Source organism: Pelecanus crispus, chromosome 6, assembly GCF_030463565.1.
Source record: "Pelecanus crispus isolate bPelCri1 chromosome 6, bPelCri1.pri, whole genome shotgun sequence".
Taxonomy (NCBI): Eukaryota; Metazoa; Chordata; class Aves; order Pelecaniformes; family Pelecanidae; genus Pelecanus; species Pelecanus crispus.
The window spans coordinates 73971566-73986347 of record NC_134648.1 but is presented as its reverse complement, the minus strand read 5'-3'; the positions used below and the strand labels follow the sequence as shown (position 1 = coordinate 73986347).

The following is a 14782-nucleotide window of genomic DNA, read 5'->3' as shown; positions in this document are numbered from 1 at the left end:
CTTGGATCATTCTTCTACTTTATCCTGAGCTCCTTGAATTCAGATCCTGTCCTCAAGCATGTGTGTATGCTTCCCATTTGCTGTCATTGTTTGCATTCAGCATGCTGCCTCACTGTCCCGCTGTTTGGGCAAAATATTGGGTGGTGCCGGGTCCTGAACAGACTGCAGCAGAACCCTGCTTGATGCGTCCCTCCATTTGGAGAATGAAGCTTTTGGTACCTACTGTGTGTACGTATGCCTGGGAAGCTACGTGGCATCTCTCACTTCTTTCCTACCCACAAGGTCTGTCGCCGTGTCATAAAAGGAGAACAGATTTCTCTGATCATGCTGTTTTCTGGTGGGTGCTTCCAAATACGTTATTTGCCCTGATGCAGTCCCGCGAATGGAATTGCCCAGCGTATGGGTCAGTTGTTCTCTGGCTCCTTCTTCAGCTTTTTTCCTTTTCTTTAAAGAGTTTAACACTTTTGCTCTTTTCTGTTCTGGAAATTTATTTGCCCCTTACCTATCGTTAGCTTGCTAATTGAGCTCAGATTGCTTCAGCTGTTTCTCCAAGATGAATTTTATCAGCTTTTCTTAGCTTTGTTGTACTAGAACGGCAGCTTTCAGACGTTTCTTACTTCCCAAATTCTTCCTGTAGCATAAGTTTGTGCAATTTCTAATAGTTCATAGAATCATAGAATCATAGAATCGTTTAGGTTGGAAAAGACCTTTAAGATCATCCAGTCCAACCATTAACCTACACTACCAAGTCTACTCTAAGCCAATCAAGGGTAGACACTACAATCAAGGGTAGTTGGCACCTTGAAAACCTGTCTGCCTGCTGTCAAGCCTGTAGCTCATCTTTCCTCGGGGTTCTGATAGTTTCAGAGGCCGGAGGGTGCTGTTGTACCAAATGCAGCAATGAATGGATCAGTCCTGACACGTGAGGTCTTGATGTTCGTATATGGAACCCTGTGACAACTAGGCTTCATTGGGACAGTGCAGAAATTCACAGTTAAGGAGTTCCTGGACCTTCAGGGGATCTGGCCATATAGTAGTTTTCCAGAGCATCTCACGCCAGCCCAGATCAGGGCACCGTCCGTAGCCTTCCTTGCTGGAAGAGCTTCACCATCTGAAGAATCCCACAGCAAAACATTCCCTTTGGTTTCCGTCCCCTAGCAAAACAAAGCAGCCTGCTATGATCCAAGCTCTCAGCTGAAGAAGAGGACACAAGGAACCTTTTTAAGGATTTCCATACGGCTCGTGATCCCACGTGGACGCGGTTGGGTTGACAGCGATGGCCACCAGTGCAGAACTTCCAGACAGATGGGCCCAGGCGGGTGGTGGGAGGTGCATGAGTGCCGTCACGTCTGCGGCGGTGGGAGGCAGAACCGCTGCCTGGTACCCCCCGTAGCACACTGAGGTCGCTCTAGTTGCTGGCATTACCGGAGTTATGTCACCCTGCCACTTTGGTTGTGCCTATCAGTCCCTTCAGTTGAATGTGGGGTTGGTTCCATGGACTTTGTTGAATATGTAGTAAAAGTATGTATATGAAAAGACTTCTGTCTTTTTAGGTATTTTAATTTTAGGGGTATTTGGAAAAGCAGAAATGATCCTTTAAAGAATTCCTGAAGTAATTAGCGTTGTCTTTTGTTGTTTATTTTTTTTTAACCAAAACTAAAATGTATTGAAAATGTTTTGCAGGCATAAAAATGCTCAGTTTCTGTTGTCTCTAATTGTAACATAAAATGTGTTTTATGCCTTCTAGGGTACGTAAATGGACAGATTTATAGAATCATAGAACTATAGAATCGTTTAGGTTGGAAAAGACCTTTGAGCTCATTGAGTCCAACCGTTAACGTAGCACTGCCAAATCCACCACTAAACCATGTCCCTACGCGTCCTACCATATCCACCTACACATCTTTTAAATACCTCCAGGGATGGGGACTCAACCACTTCCCTGGGCAGCCTGTTCCAGTGCTTGACCACCCTTTCCATGAAGAAATTTTTCCTAATATCCAATCTAAACCTCCCCTGGCGCAGCTTGAGCCCATTTCCTCTCGTCCTATCGCTAACTACTTGGGAGAAGAGACCAACCCCCACCTCACTACAGCCTCCTGTCAGGTAGTTGTAGAGAGGAGTAATGCATGCCTTACGCATGAGTAACAAGGCTGTTATCAGTACAAGAATGTAAAGGACTCCTTTCTTCCATCCTTATTCACCACAAACATTTCTCGTGTTTTAACCAGTATTGTACTATTTTCACTTAGTTGACTTACGACTCAATTTGGCGTTTAATGATGAATCACTTAGTATTCAGTTGTTCATATTGGAAAGACTTTGAACTAAAAAATAATTTTTCAACCTTTGAGTTAAACTTTCAACCTGGCTTTATCTGTAGATGAAAGCCTTTGCATGTGAAAAATGAACAGAGCCTGAGCATCTTTGTTGAAATGCTCGGATTTCTGTAGGCAAGAACGCTCATATTGTATGCGTAAAACCAGTCTGTGGGTCTCTGAAAATAACTATTTGAGAATCCTGTAGCACACAGGAAAAACTAGTTCTATTTTTTTTTTGATTTTTTTTCCTTTTGCATGGCTAGCATTTGATGATAAGAGGACTTCTAGTGTTAGCATAGTTGGCCAGCATTTGAACTGTGGCAACGGATGTGGAGATTATGAGGACAAGAAGCAAGGAGAAGTGTCACGTATTATTTTTAAAAGTCAAAATATGGAACACCAAAGAAATTTTAAACATTGAAAAGGTTTGTGAGTTTGCTGCATTGCTGTTCAACTGAGCTCTCATTTATAGCAAAACCTGAGGCTATGTATAGCCTTTTGTAAAACAGGTTTTAGAGAACATACATTTCAAGATGTTCAGCGTGATTTCTTCTTGTCTAGTCTTTATACTTATGCTAACAAGTTGGGATTTTTTCTGACATTAACTGAAATTAGGCTGCCAATTAAGTTAACATTAAAAGTCAAGCGATAGTACAGAGCGTGAAAAAAGGACCCAATTGTTACATGTCTCAGTCTGAATAAATGAACAGCTTTAAAAGTTTGGTTTTAAATTACTCTGTTGTTCACTGGTAAAATTAAACCATTATACTTTACATTTCAGTTTTAACTGTGTCATTTTAATGCATCCTAGGAGCTACTGTTCCCTACATCAGAATCATTGTGTGTATGATATAGGTGTTATTTTCCAATTCCAAGCTTGTTAGAATAGAGCAGCAACTTTTCTTTTTGAAACATCAAAAGTAAAATGTGGAAGTCAGTTTAAGGAGCATATGGTTTCACTGTCTCTTGTTCGGATCTCCCTCATAGTGGCTGAAGTAGATGTCAAGTAACCATGTTTTAGTGACAAATACAAAAATTAAATAGCAATATTCCACATGTTAATAGACATTGAATAATGAAGAACTTTGTCCTAGTAAGATTTTTTGTTTTCTCCATCTCTTGTTTCAAGATTAAACATGGACAGTTTTGTTTATTGTCAACGTTTTATAGAAAAGGTGGAGTGCTATTTTTTGTGAAACATTTAAAGCTGAGCAATGGAAATAAAGTTTATAATCAGATTTGTAAATCCTTTTTTTTTTTTGTTAATACCTGTTTATCCTGTAATGCCCGTGAAATGGAAGTTTCTAAGTTTTTCGGGCTAGAAGCTGAGGTTAGGACAGAAGGCCCAGATCTGGGGGTAGGTTCCAAAGAGGATCCAGTATTTGATGCACATTCAGTTATGGTCTAAGAGAGAATTGCTCATGAAGCCTCAAGATTATGTTCAAGAAAATCCCAAAAGACCAATTTTGACAGTTCTCCACTGTTAAAACTTGGAGCATTCAGAAGCCGATGATTTGGTTTGTGGGAGGACAAAGTAACGCTTTCAGAAGAAACCTTTTCACTTGATCTTGCACGTTCTAGTAGGTAATCAGGCTGTCCTAAATCATCTTCTCTGCTTAGAAAATTCAGATTATTCAGGTTAAATAGCAAAAGCAAACGGTGCCCTTCTTTCGTCACAAACTATCATTTTTATTTGCAACTAGGGTAGCCATATAGAAGTACATAATATATGTCATCCACTTTGGTGAAGAATTTGAGGGACTGTCAATTTATATGGGAAGCACCATTAAGTGCTGCTTGGGGAAAAAATACTTCAGCAAATTCTGTTTTGATTTAGTTGTGCTGAATTATGTAAGAAAGTGCTGTACTTCCACTGAGTGAGTTAGAAACTTCTGTGTTTTTTCAGTGGAATCAGTTGATTTTAAAATCGTCTTAAAAACATTGGTTTTCTTTATGATCTTTTGGCAGAAATTTTGTTTGCTATATGCTTTCCGTGATTTTGAGGACATCGATATTTAGTAAATCCTGTTAACTTCAGTAACTTGAAAATAGACTGATTCATAAAAGTGATAAATGCAGATGTCTGTGTGTGATATTTTAGACAAATAAAACATGCACCAAAGCGTAAAGTATATGATTTACATTGTGTGACTTTTTTTTTTTCTTTAAGGTCTTGTGGAGTCAACCTCCAGTTTTCCACAGATGAACAGTCTAGATTTCATTTCACCAAGTGTCCCATCTGAAGATGCAGTTGCAATTGTTGGTAAAGGTACTGCAAAACCAAAATTATCTCCTATATCTCATCGTTATTAAAATGAGGGAAAATGTACATTTATAGAGTGGGAAAAGAAAAAGTAGATTCTGTACAACGTTTTAGACTGTGAACAATCTCCAGTGTAAATGAGAATAAAAGGAATTGCGCTTGAAAGTTTTGCAGTTACTGGGTATGCTATTCCATTCCAACACCAAAGAATGGCAGCAAATGATGAAGGTTAGGTCTTGGTGTACGTGCACGTACGTGTACGTGCATCCACCCTACTCGGTAGAATAAGGTAAGAGTACCTTTGGGTGGAAGTTGGCGCTAATAGTACAGTAGCAATGTTTTTATCTTCTTGAATTACTTTTGCTTTTCTTTAGTTTTTGCTAGGTTCTGCTGAATGAAATGGTTATTTTGGTGAGGACACAACAATGATATGCCTTTCAGGTGTTTTTGGAAGTCCTCCTTCTGCACGAACGTACAGCCAGCCCATAATGTGTGTAGTGAATGGAGATGACCAGGCTGTCAAAGAGGAGACTGAGCCATCACCAGGGATCTGTGGGAGAAGCATCCAGCAGAACAGTGCTTCTAACTTCCACGTTGAAAATGAAAGAGAGGTAAAAATTTCAGAACTTTTTTATTGTTTCGCTTCCTGTTTTATATGTATGAATACAGCTCGGTACAGTTTTGCAGTCTCTATGTTATGGTAAACGAGAGTTTGATTAAAATAGCTTATAGCCATCAAACTGCTTCTCCCTGCTTTTTCTTTTTGGTTCCACCTGGATATTTTATAATGGCAAATTGCTGTGTCAGAAGCTTCCCACCTAACTCGGAAGTCTCTGGGAGAAGGGCTGCAGGAGGGAGTGGAGCTGGAAAATGTCCTCTCCTCTGATTCCCACAGCTCATGGAAATGTGGAAGGAGGAAATGGCTGGATTTGATCATGTCTTGTATTAATCTAGCTCCATTCATAAGGTTTTTAAAAAATACTGCCTGAATATGTGTCCCATAATACTGTTTCATGAGGAGTGGTGCTGCTTTGTTAAATACTATATACATCTGTTGTAACATGGAGCAAGATTTATTCGAATGAAGTAGTGATAAAAATTTTTAAAAATTTGAAATGAAAATCACAGGTCTTTCTGAAAGCATCTTAAATAAGATTTTAAGATGACTAAAACTTTAAGTTAATGATAAACAGTGTCTTTAATTTTCTGATTTCCACTGAAGTTATGAATACTTGGAGGGATCAAATTCAAAGGAGTAAATGGAGGAATGTATTAAATGTTACTAAGTTTTCATGAGGAACTGTGTCTTAAACATATAAGAGACTAGGCTCAGATCACACTGTTAAAGACCGCTGTTTAAAAAAACCCCTGTGTGCTTAAATGTGAGTGAGTGAGCCCAGTCTGTGTATGTGTTAGTTAAAATTCTAGGAAACTACACAACGCTGCCAAGGAATAGAAGACCTCTTCTTGTTGACCTTAGTTCTCTAACTCTTAAGGTATTTAAGAGTAAGTGATTATTTCCCTTAAATGTTTAAACCTGGAATGTTGCGGCTTTTTGCCGGTAGGACTAATTACCATGCAGAAAGCACACATTCAGCTCCTTTCAGGATTGCATTTCATATTTATGTGAATAATTTCCTTTTGCTCTGTAGGATAATGGTGAAAATAATAATTTTCCATGCTTAACCTTAGACGATATCAAGAACTGCGTCAATGATTCCTACTTTTTACTTTCATTAAAAATAATCCAGCCACCAAGCCAGGAAACACGAAATTGCTACTCTACCCTTGATTGGTTTAGTAGTGGACTTGGTAGTGTAGGTTAATGGTTGGACTGGATGATCTTAAAGGTCTTTTCCAACCTAAACGATTCTGTGATTCTATGATTCTGTAAGTTATTGGGTAACTTGTGCATTATATTGTACTGCATATCACAACAGGTGCATTAATTTTTTGCAGATAAAAGTTGTCATGTCAAAATCTGCCCAGGATAAGATGAAGCGGAAGAAAAAAGATGAAAAAGAACGCAGTCGTGAAGAACATCAGGAAGTCAAAGACCTTGAAGAGAAGGAAGAAAACCCTTGGGAAAGACTTAAACTGAATGAACTAGAGAAAATGACAACAGAAAGTGAGGATTAGTGTTTGTCTTAAATGAATAACATGCTGTTAAATGCTGCTGAAATGGAAATTCAAATTCTGTGGTAATTACCAAAAATCTTGACTGTTTAGTGTGACATAAGGTATTACTAGAATTAATTTTACACTGCAGTTTACTCTTTAGTCATTTGTTGTCAGTCTTATAATGCAAATGGTGGAGAGTAAAGTGCTTATGGGAAATATTTGAAAGACTGTAGTTAAGAAAAATTTCGAAAGACAAATTAGGACTGAAAATACTAGTCTTGTCCTTTTTTCTGATTTGTTGTTGTTGTCGTTTGGACATTTCCTTCTATTTTCTAGAGTTAAATCTCTGTGGGGATATATTAACATCGTCAGGAAATGTTTCTTTGTCATTAGAAAACGTTGCCTTGAATCCTTCATTGAAAAGAACATCCAGTTTGAAGAAATCAAAATGTTCAGCCTTGCTAGATTCTGGTAAGCTGTTACCGTAAACTAAAGACTGTTAAAATATTTGGATGTGTGGGGTGGGATAGTTCCAAAATACAATTGGGTTTAATATGGTTAATATGTACAATGGACAGTCCTGAGGTGCTCTGGAAGATGAGTGCTTTGGTGGTGGTGGTGAAGGGGATTAGAATTCCTCGTTGCTCCCTTGAAACGTTTCTTTGCCTGTGATTTGTTAGGAAGATGTTTGAAACATGAGAGGGGTTTTTATTTGCTCAGCAACTTAAATGATGTAACGTATTAATGGCAAATTGACTCCCTTTTGTCTCCAAGAAAAACATTTCTGGGTACATTTTGTCACTGAGATGCCTTTAAAATATGCAGTAGAAATCTTTTCAGAACAGAAGCTCATACTGATGATGGTCAAAGGTCTTCAGGTGGCTCTACGTTTACTATATTGTGTCTTACCACACTGTTCTTTAGCACATTCTGCATCCATTTTTACATTAAAAAAACCCACTACATTTGTGTTTGTGACTTTTTAAAGTGGTAGTTGTGTGCAAATAAAAAAGTCATTCACGTGAATGAAATGCTGAATGATCGAGGATGTAACTGGGAAAGCGGTCTTCTTGAAAACCTCGTCCCATAGTAGCAGCAGTCTGTATATACCTCAATCTCTTAATATTTCCTTCCTTCGAATGACTTGTTTTCTTCAGATTATGCTAATCATTTGTTACGCTTCGTGACTTTGTAGATGAGATTTCTCTTGGGGCGCGAGGACGCTATAAAGACCAGACCCCATCAGTCACTCATAGCCCAGAAATAATGGACCCATCAGAACTGCAGCCCTTTTCAAAACCAGAATCGGCATTGACAGAAGCCTTGACACTTTTAGCTGATGATGACTGGTAGGTGTAAACATCTGTCTACAGCCTGAATCTAATGTAGAAGGCGTTTATTCTGATCACTTACTTGGAAAAACCAGCAAAATGGACATAACATCAAAAATAGCGAGAAGGATTGCAAGTGATGTATGAGAAAAAAGTTATTTGTCAGTCCAAATCTAGATTAAACTGTAACTCTTGTAAATTGAGGCTTAATAGCCAAGCTTTCAGAGACTTGTAGAGATGTCCAAGTTTAAGCACTGTTCTGGAGAGGGCCCCCGCCAATACCTTCCTGTCACTTTGTGTGGCATATGAGGCTTCAGGGTGCTCTCGCTGGCGAAATGGGGTTACGGAGCTGCTGCCTTTTCAACTCGGGGAAGGAACGTAATGCTTTAGTTGTCACTAGTGCAGGCTGTGGACAGAACTGTAGGAAAGAATGGAGAGACTGGTTTGCTAAAATAGTCTTGCGACCACGTTAAAAGAAAGACTCACTTTGAAAGAATTTCCTACATTATATGTCACTGCTTTATTTTACAATCTAATTTGTTTGCCGTTTGGTTTTTTGGAACTCTGTGTTTTAATATTTTTATGAAAATTCACCAATGTTTTGAATTTAATTTTTTTTTCTTTTTTTACACAGGGAGAAGAAAATTGAAGGTCTGAACTTTGTTAGATGTTTGTCTGCCTACCATGCGACTGTTCTGACTGCAAAGCTACATGAAACAAGTCTGGCTGTGGCTCAAGAGGTTAAATCTTACTATCAGAATATTTCACTGACTATAAGTGTGTACATGTATTTTATAGCTCTCAGATACACTGAAGTGAAATGGTATGTTCCTCTGGGGTTAGTTTTCCTCTGTTGGACAGTCTCAAAAGGATGAGTTTGTCATTCAGCAAAGCAGCTCATACTTCAGATACAACACTTGAACTGATTTGCTAAGAGACTGAAAAAATCTAGATTGTAACTTGATGACATTTTTCATGTGTATGTATTTTAATTCTCACACGTTGTGAATCAAGTTAGAAATGTATTTCTCGGTTGCTTTTAATGTTACTTAAAAACTACAAAGGGAAACGTTAAGCTTTACTTATTTTAAAGTGTATTTTATAAACATTATTCATTGTTTGTTTGGGTTTTTCCTGTGTGCAGGTCAAGAATTTACGCTCAGGTGTTTCTCGAGCTGCTGTGGTCTGTTTAGGGGATTTGTTCACCTACCTGAAAAAGAGCATGGATCAAGAACTAGATAATACAGTAAAAGTCCTTTTGCACAAAGCTGGTGAATCCAACACATTTATAAGGGAAGAGGTAGACAAAGCACTGAAGGCTATGGTTAATAATGTGACTCCAGCACGTGCACTTTGTTCTCTTATAAATGGAGGGCAAAGGTAATTCTTATAAAGACTTTCTAAAGAAATAACTTGTGAATCGATTAAATTTATTAAATACAGTCTTTTAAAAAAAAAAATCAAAATACAGTAGGCAGGAATTTGAAAATGTAGTAAGTCAGCTCTGCAAAACTTCTACCCAGGGCAACGTTTGTTGGCATAAAAGTAAAAGGTAGCCCCCTGTTTCTTTCTGTACCTTATGTAAAAAGTTGTCTATTGCTTTTGGAGCTTGGTATATTTTCTGGTGATTTTGCAACACTTCAGTAATTTCATTCGCTGTTAGCATAATATTCTTAGGAAACCGCTAGTTTGCTTTGCCTAATAAAGCTCACATAGCATTCCCATTTTTCACTTGCTCTGCAATCAAACGCCTTTTTCACTTTTCAGCACTACTTTTTATTTAGAAAGATGATTTATAACTTACAATTCTCTAGCTGCAACTACTTGGTTGATTTCCTGTTCTCTAGAATTAGCTGATTAATAGTCTTTTCTGTCTGCATTTTAATTTTCCGTGGCCATTATTTTCTCGAATACCTCCAACAAGCCTCCATTTCTGGTTGCATGGTTTGATTCTGACTCTAGCTCACCTCAGTCTGTAGCAGGAGTTACATTCCTTTCTTTCACTTTCCCTGTTAAGAATGCTGTTCTTTTTCTTTTCTGTGCTCCTCCACTGTGACAGCAATACTTAACCAAGCCATTAGGCATTCTGGTACGTTAGATATACACCTACTTGTACTTAATCTATCTCTCATCACTTAGCTGACATTTAATAGGCTACCTTTCTCGTAGCCTATCCCTGCCATTAAATATTTCAGATGCTGCATTATAAACCAATCCTTAGACTTTCTGCACAGCTACAAATCATACGAGTTAGTCTTGATTCAAAACGTTTTGTTTCCTATTTTGTTTCCTGGGAAGCTGGTTGTTGTGGAATATATTGATTCTGTCTCCTGAAAGCCAATGAGAACCATGCCGTGACTGAACTTTAAACTGAAAGGCAAATATCAGCCTTGGGATTTATTTATGAATCATGCCCGCACGTAGTTGTTCTTGTGAATTTAAGAGCAGCAGACAGCAACTGCACATCACTTGAGTTCAGAAGCCACGTAGAGTGGTCCGTTTACGTACCCCCACCTTTTCTTCAGAAATCCTTGGCCAAGCAACACTCGTGATCATCATTGGCTACGTCTGCTCTCCCATTTTCAGTGGCAGATTCAAACACACTGGCCTATCCTTAAGAGTTTTCTGGACCTATAAAGATTTGACCCTTCCAATTTGTGAACTCAGGTACATTTTCAGATATCAAAGGCATCAAAATTATCTGAGCTGTGAGTCTGCATACAGCATTTGAAGCAGGGATTAATTTCTTCACAGCTAAGAAGGCTTCAGTCAAAGCAGTGTCTAAATCATGGAGTACAGGACGTTTTCACGCATGACACGTCAGTGGCTGGCCTAAATGGCGCCGTGAGGTACAGCTTTCCTGGCATTGGCTCCAGGAAGCTCTGGCCATGTTAGCAACAAAGCCCAGGCAGCACATACGGAGCTATCCTCTGTAGAGGCTGTAACACTGAGTATGAGAATTATCTTTCAAAGTGGAAATTTGGGAGAAAAATGGCATGTGTCTGCAGTACGAAGTGCAAAGGTTCTGTTTGACACAACTGTGTAATTACACAAAGGATATTTTTTCTAAGTTTGGCTTATGCATTGAGTTGCTTATATTCACTACAACTTAGGTGTTCAAGTTAACAGTTACGGTTTTGCCTACAATTCATAAGACCTTTTGAAATTTACCTATTTTCTGCTCAACACATTTCAAGCCTAGTGTGATCATAAGTATTAACACTTGCAACCCTGAGTAGATATATAGACTGATTCTTCATCAGCTACAAAGTTCTTTTTGACCTTACTGACAGGAATAATTAAAACTATTTTTGTGTGCTTTTGTGAGATGCTGCTCTAAAGATACTGGACTCTTGCTGTGGGCTCACCTCTCTGAATAGATGCTTGACCCAAGAGCGTGATTCCAGGACTAGGTCTGAAAGTGATTGTATTTCAGAAATTTGAAAATCCTATTTCTTATCTGTATGGATTGTGTTTAATTCTAAGGTCTTACGTGCATGCGAAAAGATTTCCAACTTTTTTTGCATGAGCAGCGGGCATTCCTGGGGAGCGGGGGCTTATTTGGGCTTACTCGCTTCCACAGAGCGAGGTCTTTAAGGCTCGCAGTTCTTGCTCCCGTCGGCACATGCAGCGGGAGTCAGGCTGCTACCGATTCCCTTCTCCCAAGCTCCCGAGAGGTGCGGCTGCTGTACAGGCGTAACGGCGGGTCCGGAGCACGAGCCAAAGCTGTGCTAAAGCAGGTGGCTCAGCAGCAGCTGGGAGGGTGGCTGCGGTAGGAGGGAGTCCGGCATGGGAGCTGCCACGCTGCCGGATTGATTTTGCAGCCTGGGCTGTATTCCGAGTTGCCACATTTTGCAGTTTGAATAGAGCCAGTTAGTTGTCTTGGCGCAAGCTGAAGCTGCTTTGTGCAGGGCAGTCTAGTGGTAGCTTTACTTCCAGTGAGGCCCTGGTAATCTGTGGAACCAGAGAAAACTAAAATCTTGGTGGAGTGGGAGCGTAGTCATTCAGGAAGAACACTGGATGTTCGTGTCAAACCGCAAAGCTGGGGAGCCACTGACGTGGTTTGCCAAGTCAGTTCTTTGCCTTAGCTCTCTCCTTTAAACCTGTTCTTCCCTATGAACGATGCCATACGAATGTCTCGCTGTGCAGTGAAACTGTCCTCAAAATAGGGTTTTTAATCCAAAGATAAAAATAAAATTGGAAAAGTTTGAATTTGCAGAATTGTGTTCTCTGAAAACGTGGGATCAGCAGGTACAGCAGAATGTATATAAAAGGTTAGTTTGCTGCACGGGTTTGAAAATTGATTCCAGCTTTTTTCACATTTTCATTAGCACAGGTGTTTAATGGCCCCCCTTTTGTCAAAAATAGACTTCCGCAAGATTTTTAGAAGTCAATACAATACTGCTTTATTTAATTTTAAATTGATATAAAATACACAAGATGTGTTTCTGAGCATAGGGACTAGTTTTTCATAAAGTTGATAGAAAGAACATGTAGTAGTGTGCTTTCTAAAATATTCTACAACTATTTGAAGGAAAACTAGAAATTCTAAAAAGAAGAAAATTACTAGTTTTATTAATTCAAAAGCCACAGTTAGAGGTTGCAACTGACTTTAAACAAAAAGGATATAATTTTTCATTCTGTGTTCTTGTAGTTTGGGAGTCTAAGTGAATAAAATGAAATTTAATCCAATGCATTATCCTTTTAAATAAAGTTACTTGTCTTTGCTCCACAACGCCTTTTCTGTACAGCCAGAATAAGTACCTGCGTATCAGCAGTATGCTAGTTGTAGATTATACTAAAGATGAAAAAAGAAAACTTGTATTCCGTATTTGGTAGAGCACATAACTACTGCTGTTCAGCTCCTGTGATGAGTTTTTACTAAGCAGCTGTGTTTTCTTTAGCCACCTGCATTCAGCGGTGAGAAGATGCACGGCCCAGCACCTGTCGGACATTGTAGAACGTATGGGACCGGAGCGGATTCTGTCTGGAACCAAAGTTGCCACTGATCGGCTTTTCCCTGCAATAGCCAGGTTTGCCCAGGATAGTTCACAACAAACAAGGTTAGTAAGGCTAATAGTTAAGATGAGCACATTCCAGGTGGCTGAAACCTCCGCATAGCTCAGTGTGCGTTGCTCTGCAGCGACAGAGCGTAGAATCATAGAATCATACAACCTGCCTGACAGGAGGCTGTAGCGAGGTGGGGGTTGGTCTCTTCTCCCATGTAGTTAGCGATAGGATGAGAGGAAATGGGCTCAAGCTGCGCCAGGGGAGGTTTAGGTTGGAAATTAGGAAAAATTTCTTCACAGAAAGGGTAGTCAAACATTGGAACAGGCTGCCCAGAGAGGTGGGGGAGTCCCCATCCCTGGAAGTGTTCAAAAAACGGGCAGAGGTGGCACTTGGGGACATGGTTCAGTCTGGTCTACCCTTGATTGGGTTAGTGTGGACTTGGCAGTGTAGGTTAATGGTTGGACTGGGTGATCTTAAAGGGCTTTTCCAACCTAAACGATTCTATGATTTAAGTTGGAAAAGACCCTTAAGATCACCGAGTCCAAGCATTAACCCATCACTGCCAGGACTGTTAAGATGGCTTATGTGACAGGAATTTCCTGAATGCCTGCTGCACTGTGCCCACCCTGGCTGCAGGAAGGAGAGGGGCTCAAAGGACGTGCTGTGCTGGGCACAGAGGAGATACCGGCCACGGAGGGAATGCTGGCACTGGGATCCACGCTGTCTGACTGACAGGGCTGGACCACCCTATTTAAAGACGGCTGAAACAGAAGGCTGTTCTTGATAATTTGCTCGGTTGTTGATTAAATAGCGATTCTTGAGCATGGTTTCTTTGTGGGAGGATGAAAAGGGTGTCTGGTTACACATATAGATAGGAATCTTCCTGCACTTTTATGTTTTGGAATTACGCACCTTTAATTACCCACAGAGTTACAAAGCAAATCCGCGTTTATGGATGTGTATGTCATGGTCTGTTGCCCTGCAGGTATTACGGTCGGAAGATGCTCTTCAGTATGATGCCTCATCCTGATTTTGATAAAACGCTTGAAAAGTATGTGCTGACCAAGGATTTGCCTTACCTTAAGGAAACTGTTAGCAATCTACGTGAAAAGGTACGTGGAAAAGCTCTTGTTTAACAGCTGAGAAACGTAAATTCGTACTCGTGGCCGTTAGGTGTAGGCACTGAACCTACAGGGAACGGGGGGAGTGCATCCAGAGCAAGGCAAGTGATCAAGTGGCTGCGGCATGGCGAGGTACTGCTTGTTAGCTGCCCGCGGATGCCTTCGCTCCGTGCAGATACGCTGGATAAAATGTACGTTGCTACTTTGCGTGGCTGTCAGACCTGCTTTTACAGGGTCTCCAGCAGTGCAGAACTGTACCAGCCACGTTCGTTAACAGTTGCACCTTTGTGCAGGGTTTGGGGGAGATGCCATTAGATACACCCTCAGCAAAAGGACGACGTTCCCACACTAGTAGTGTTGGACATTCGAGATCATCATCTACTTCCAGAGATGCTCTCAACATCACTGACAGGTAATGATCTTCAGTGTTTCACCCTGTTAGTAACTTGACCTCTAGGATAATAGCCTCACCACAAGAAGAGTCTAGAAACATTCACAACAGGGTTGTGAAAATTAAACATACCTGAAGGAAAAACTTGACACGTCCCAGATAAACTCTTTTATTGGCAATCTTAAAATGGCTTTGTGCATTTTGAAGTTAATTTGTCAGTTGAC

At 40.0% G+C, this 14782-nt stretch overlaps 1 protein-coding gene across 1 annotated transcript in view; it reads left to right on the top strand.

Moving 5' to 3' along the window:
- The window catches only part of TOGARAM1 (TOG array regulator of axonemal microtubules 1), a 48357-nt gene that overhangs the window by 27473 nt on the left and 6102 nt on the right, over positions 1–14782 (top strand). Inside the window, 11 exon segments of the mRNA XM_075712277.1 lie at positions 2585–2746; positions 4492–4590; positions 5026–5195; positions 6544–6712; positions 7042–7176; positions 7901–8054; positions 8671–8776; positions 9181–9416; positions 12941–13099; positions 14032–14158; positions 14401–14579. Of these exon segments, the coding sequence (XP_075568392.1) occupies positions 2585–2746; positions 4492–4590; positions 5026–5195; positions 6544–6712; positions 7042–7176; positions 7901–8054; positions 8671–8776; positions 9181–9416; positions 12941–13099; positions 14032–14158; positions 14401–14579 (1696 nt within the window).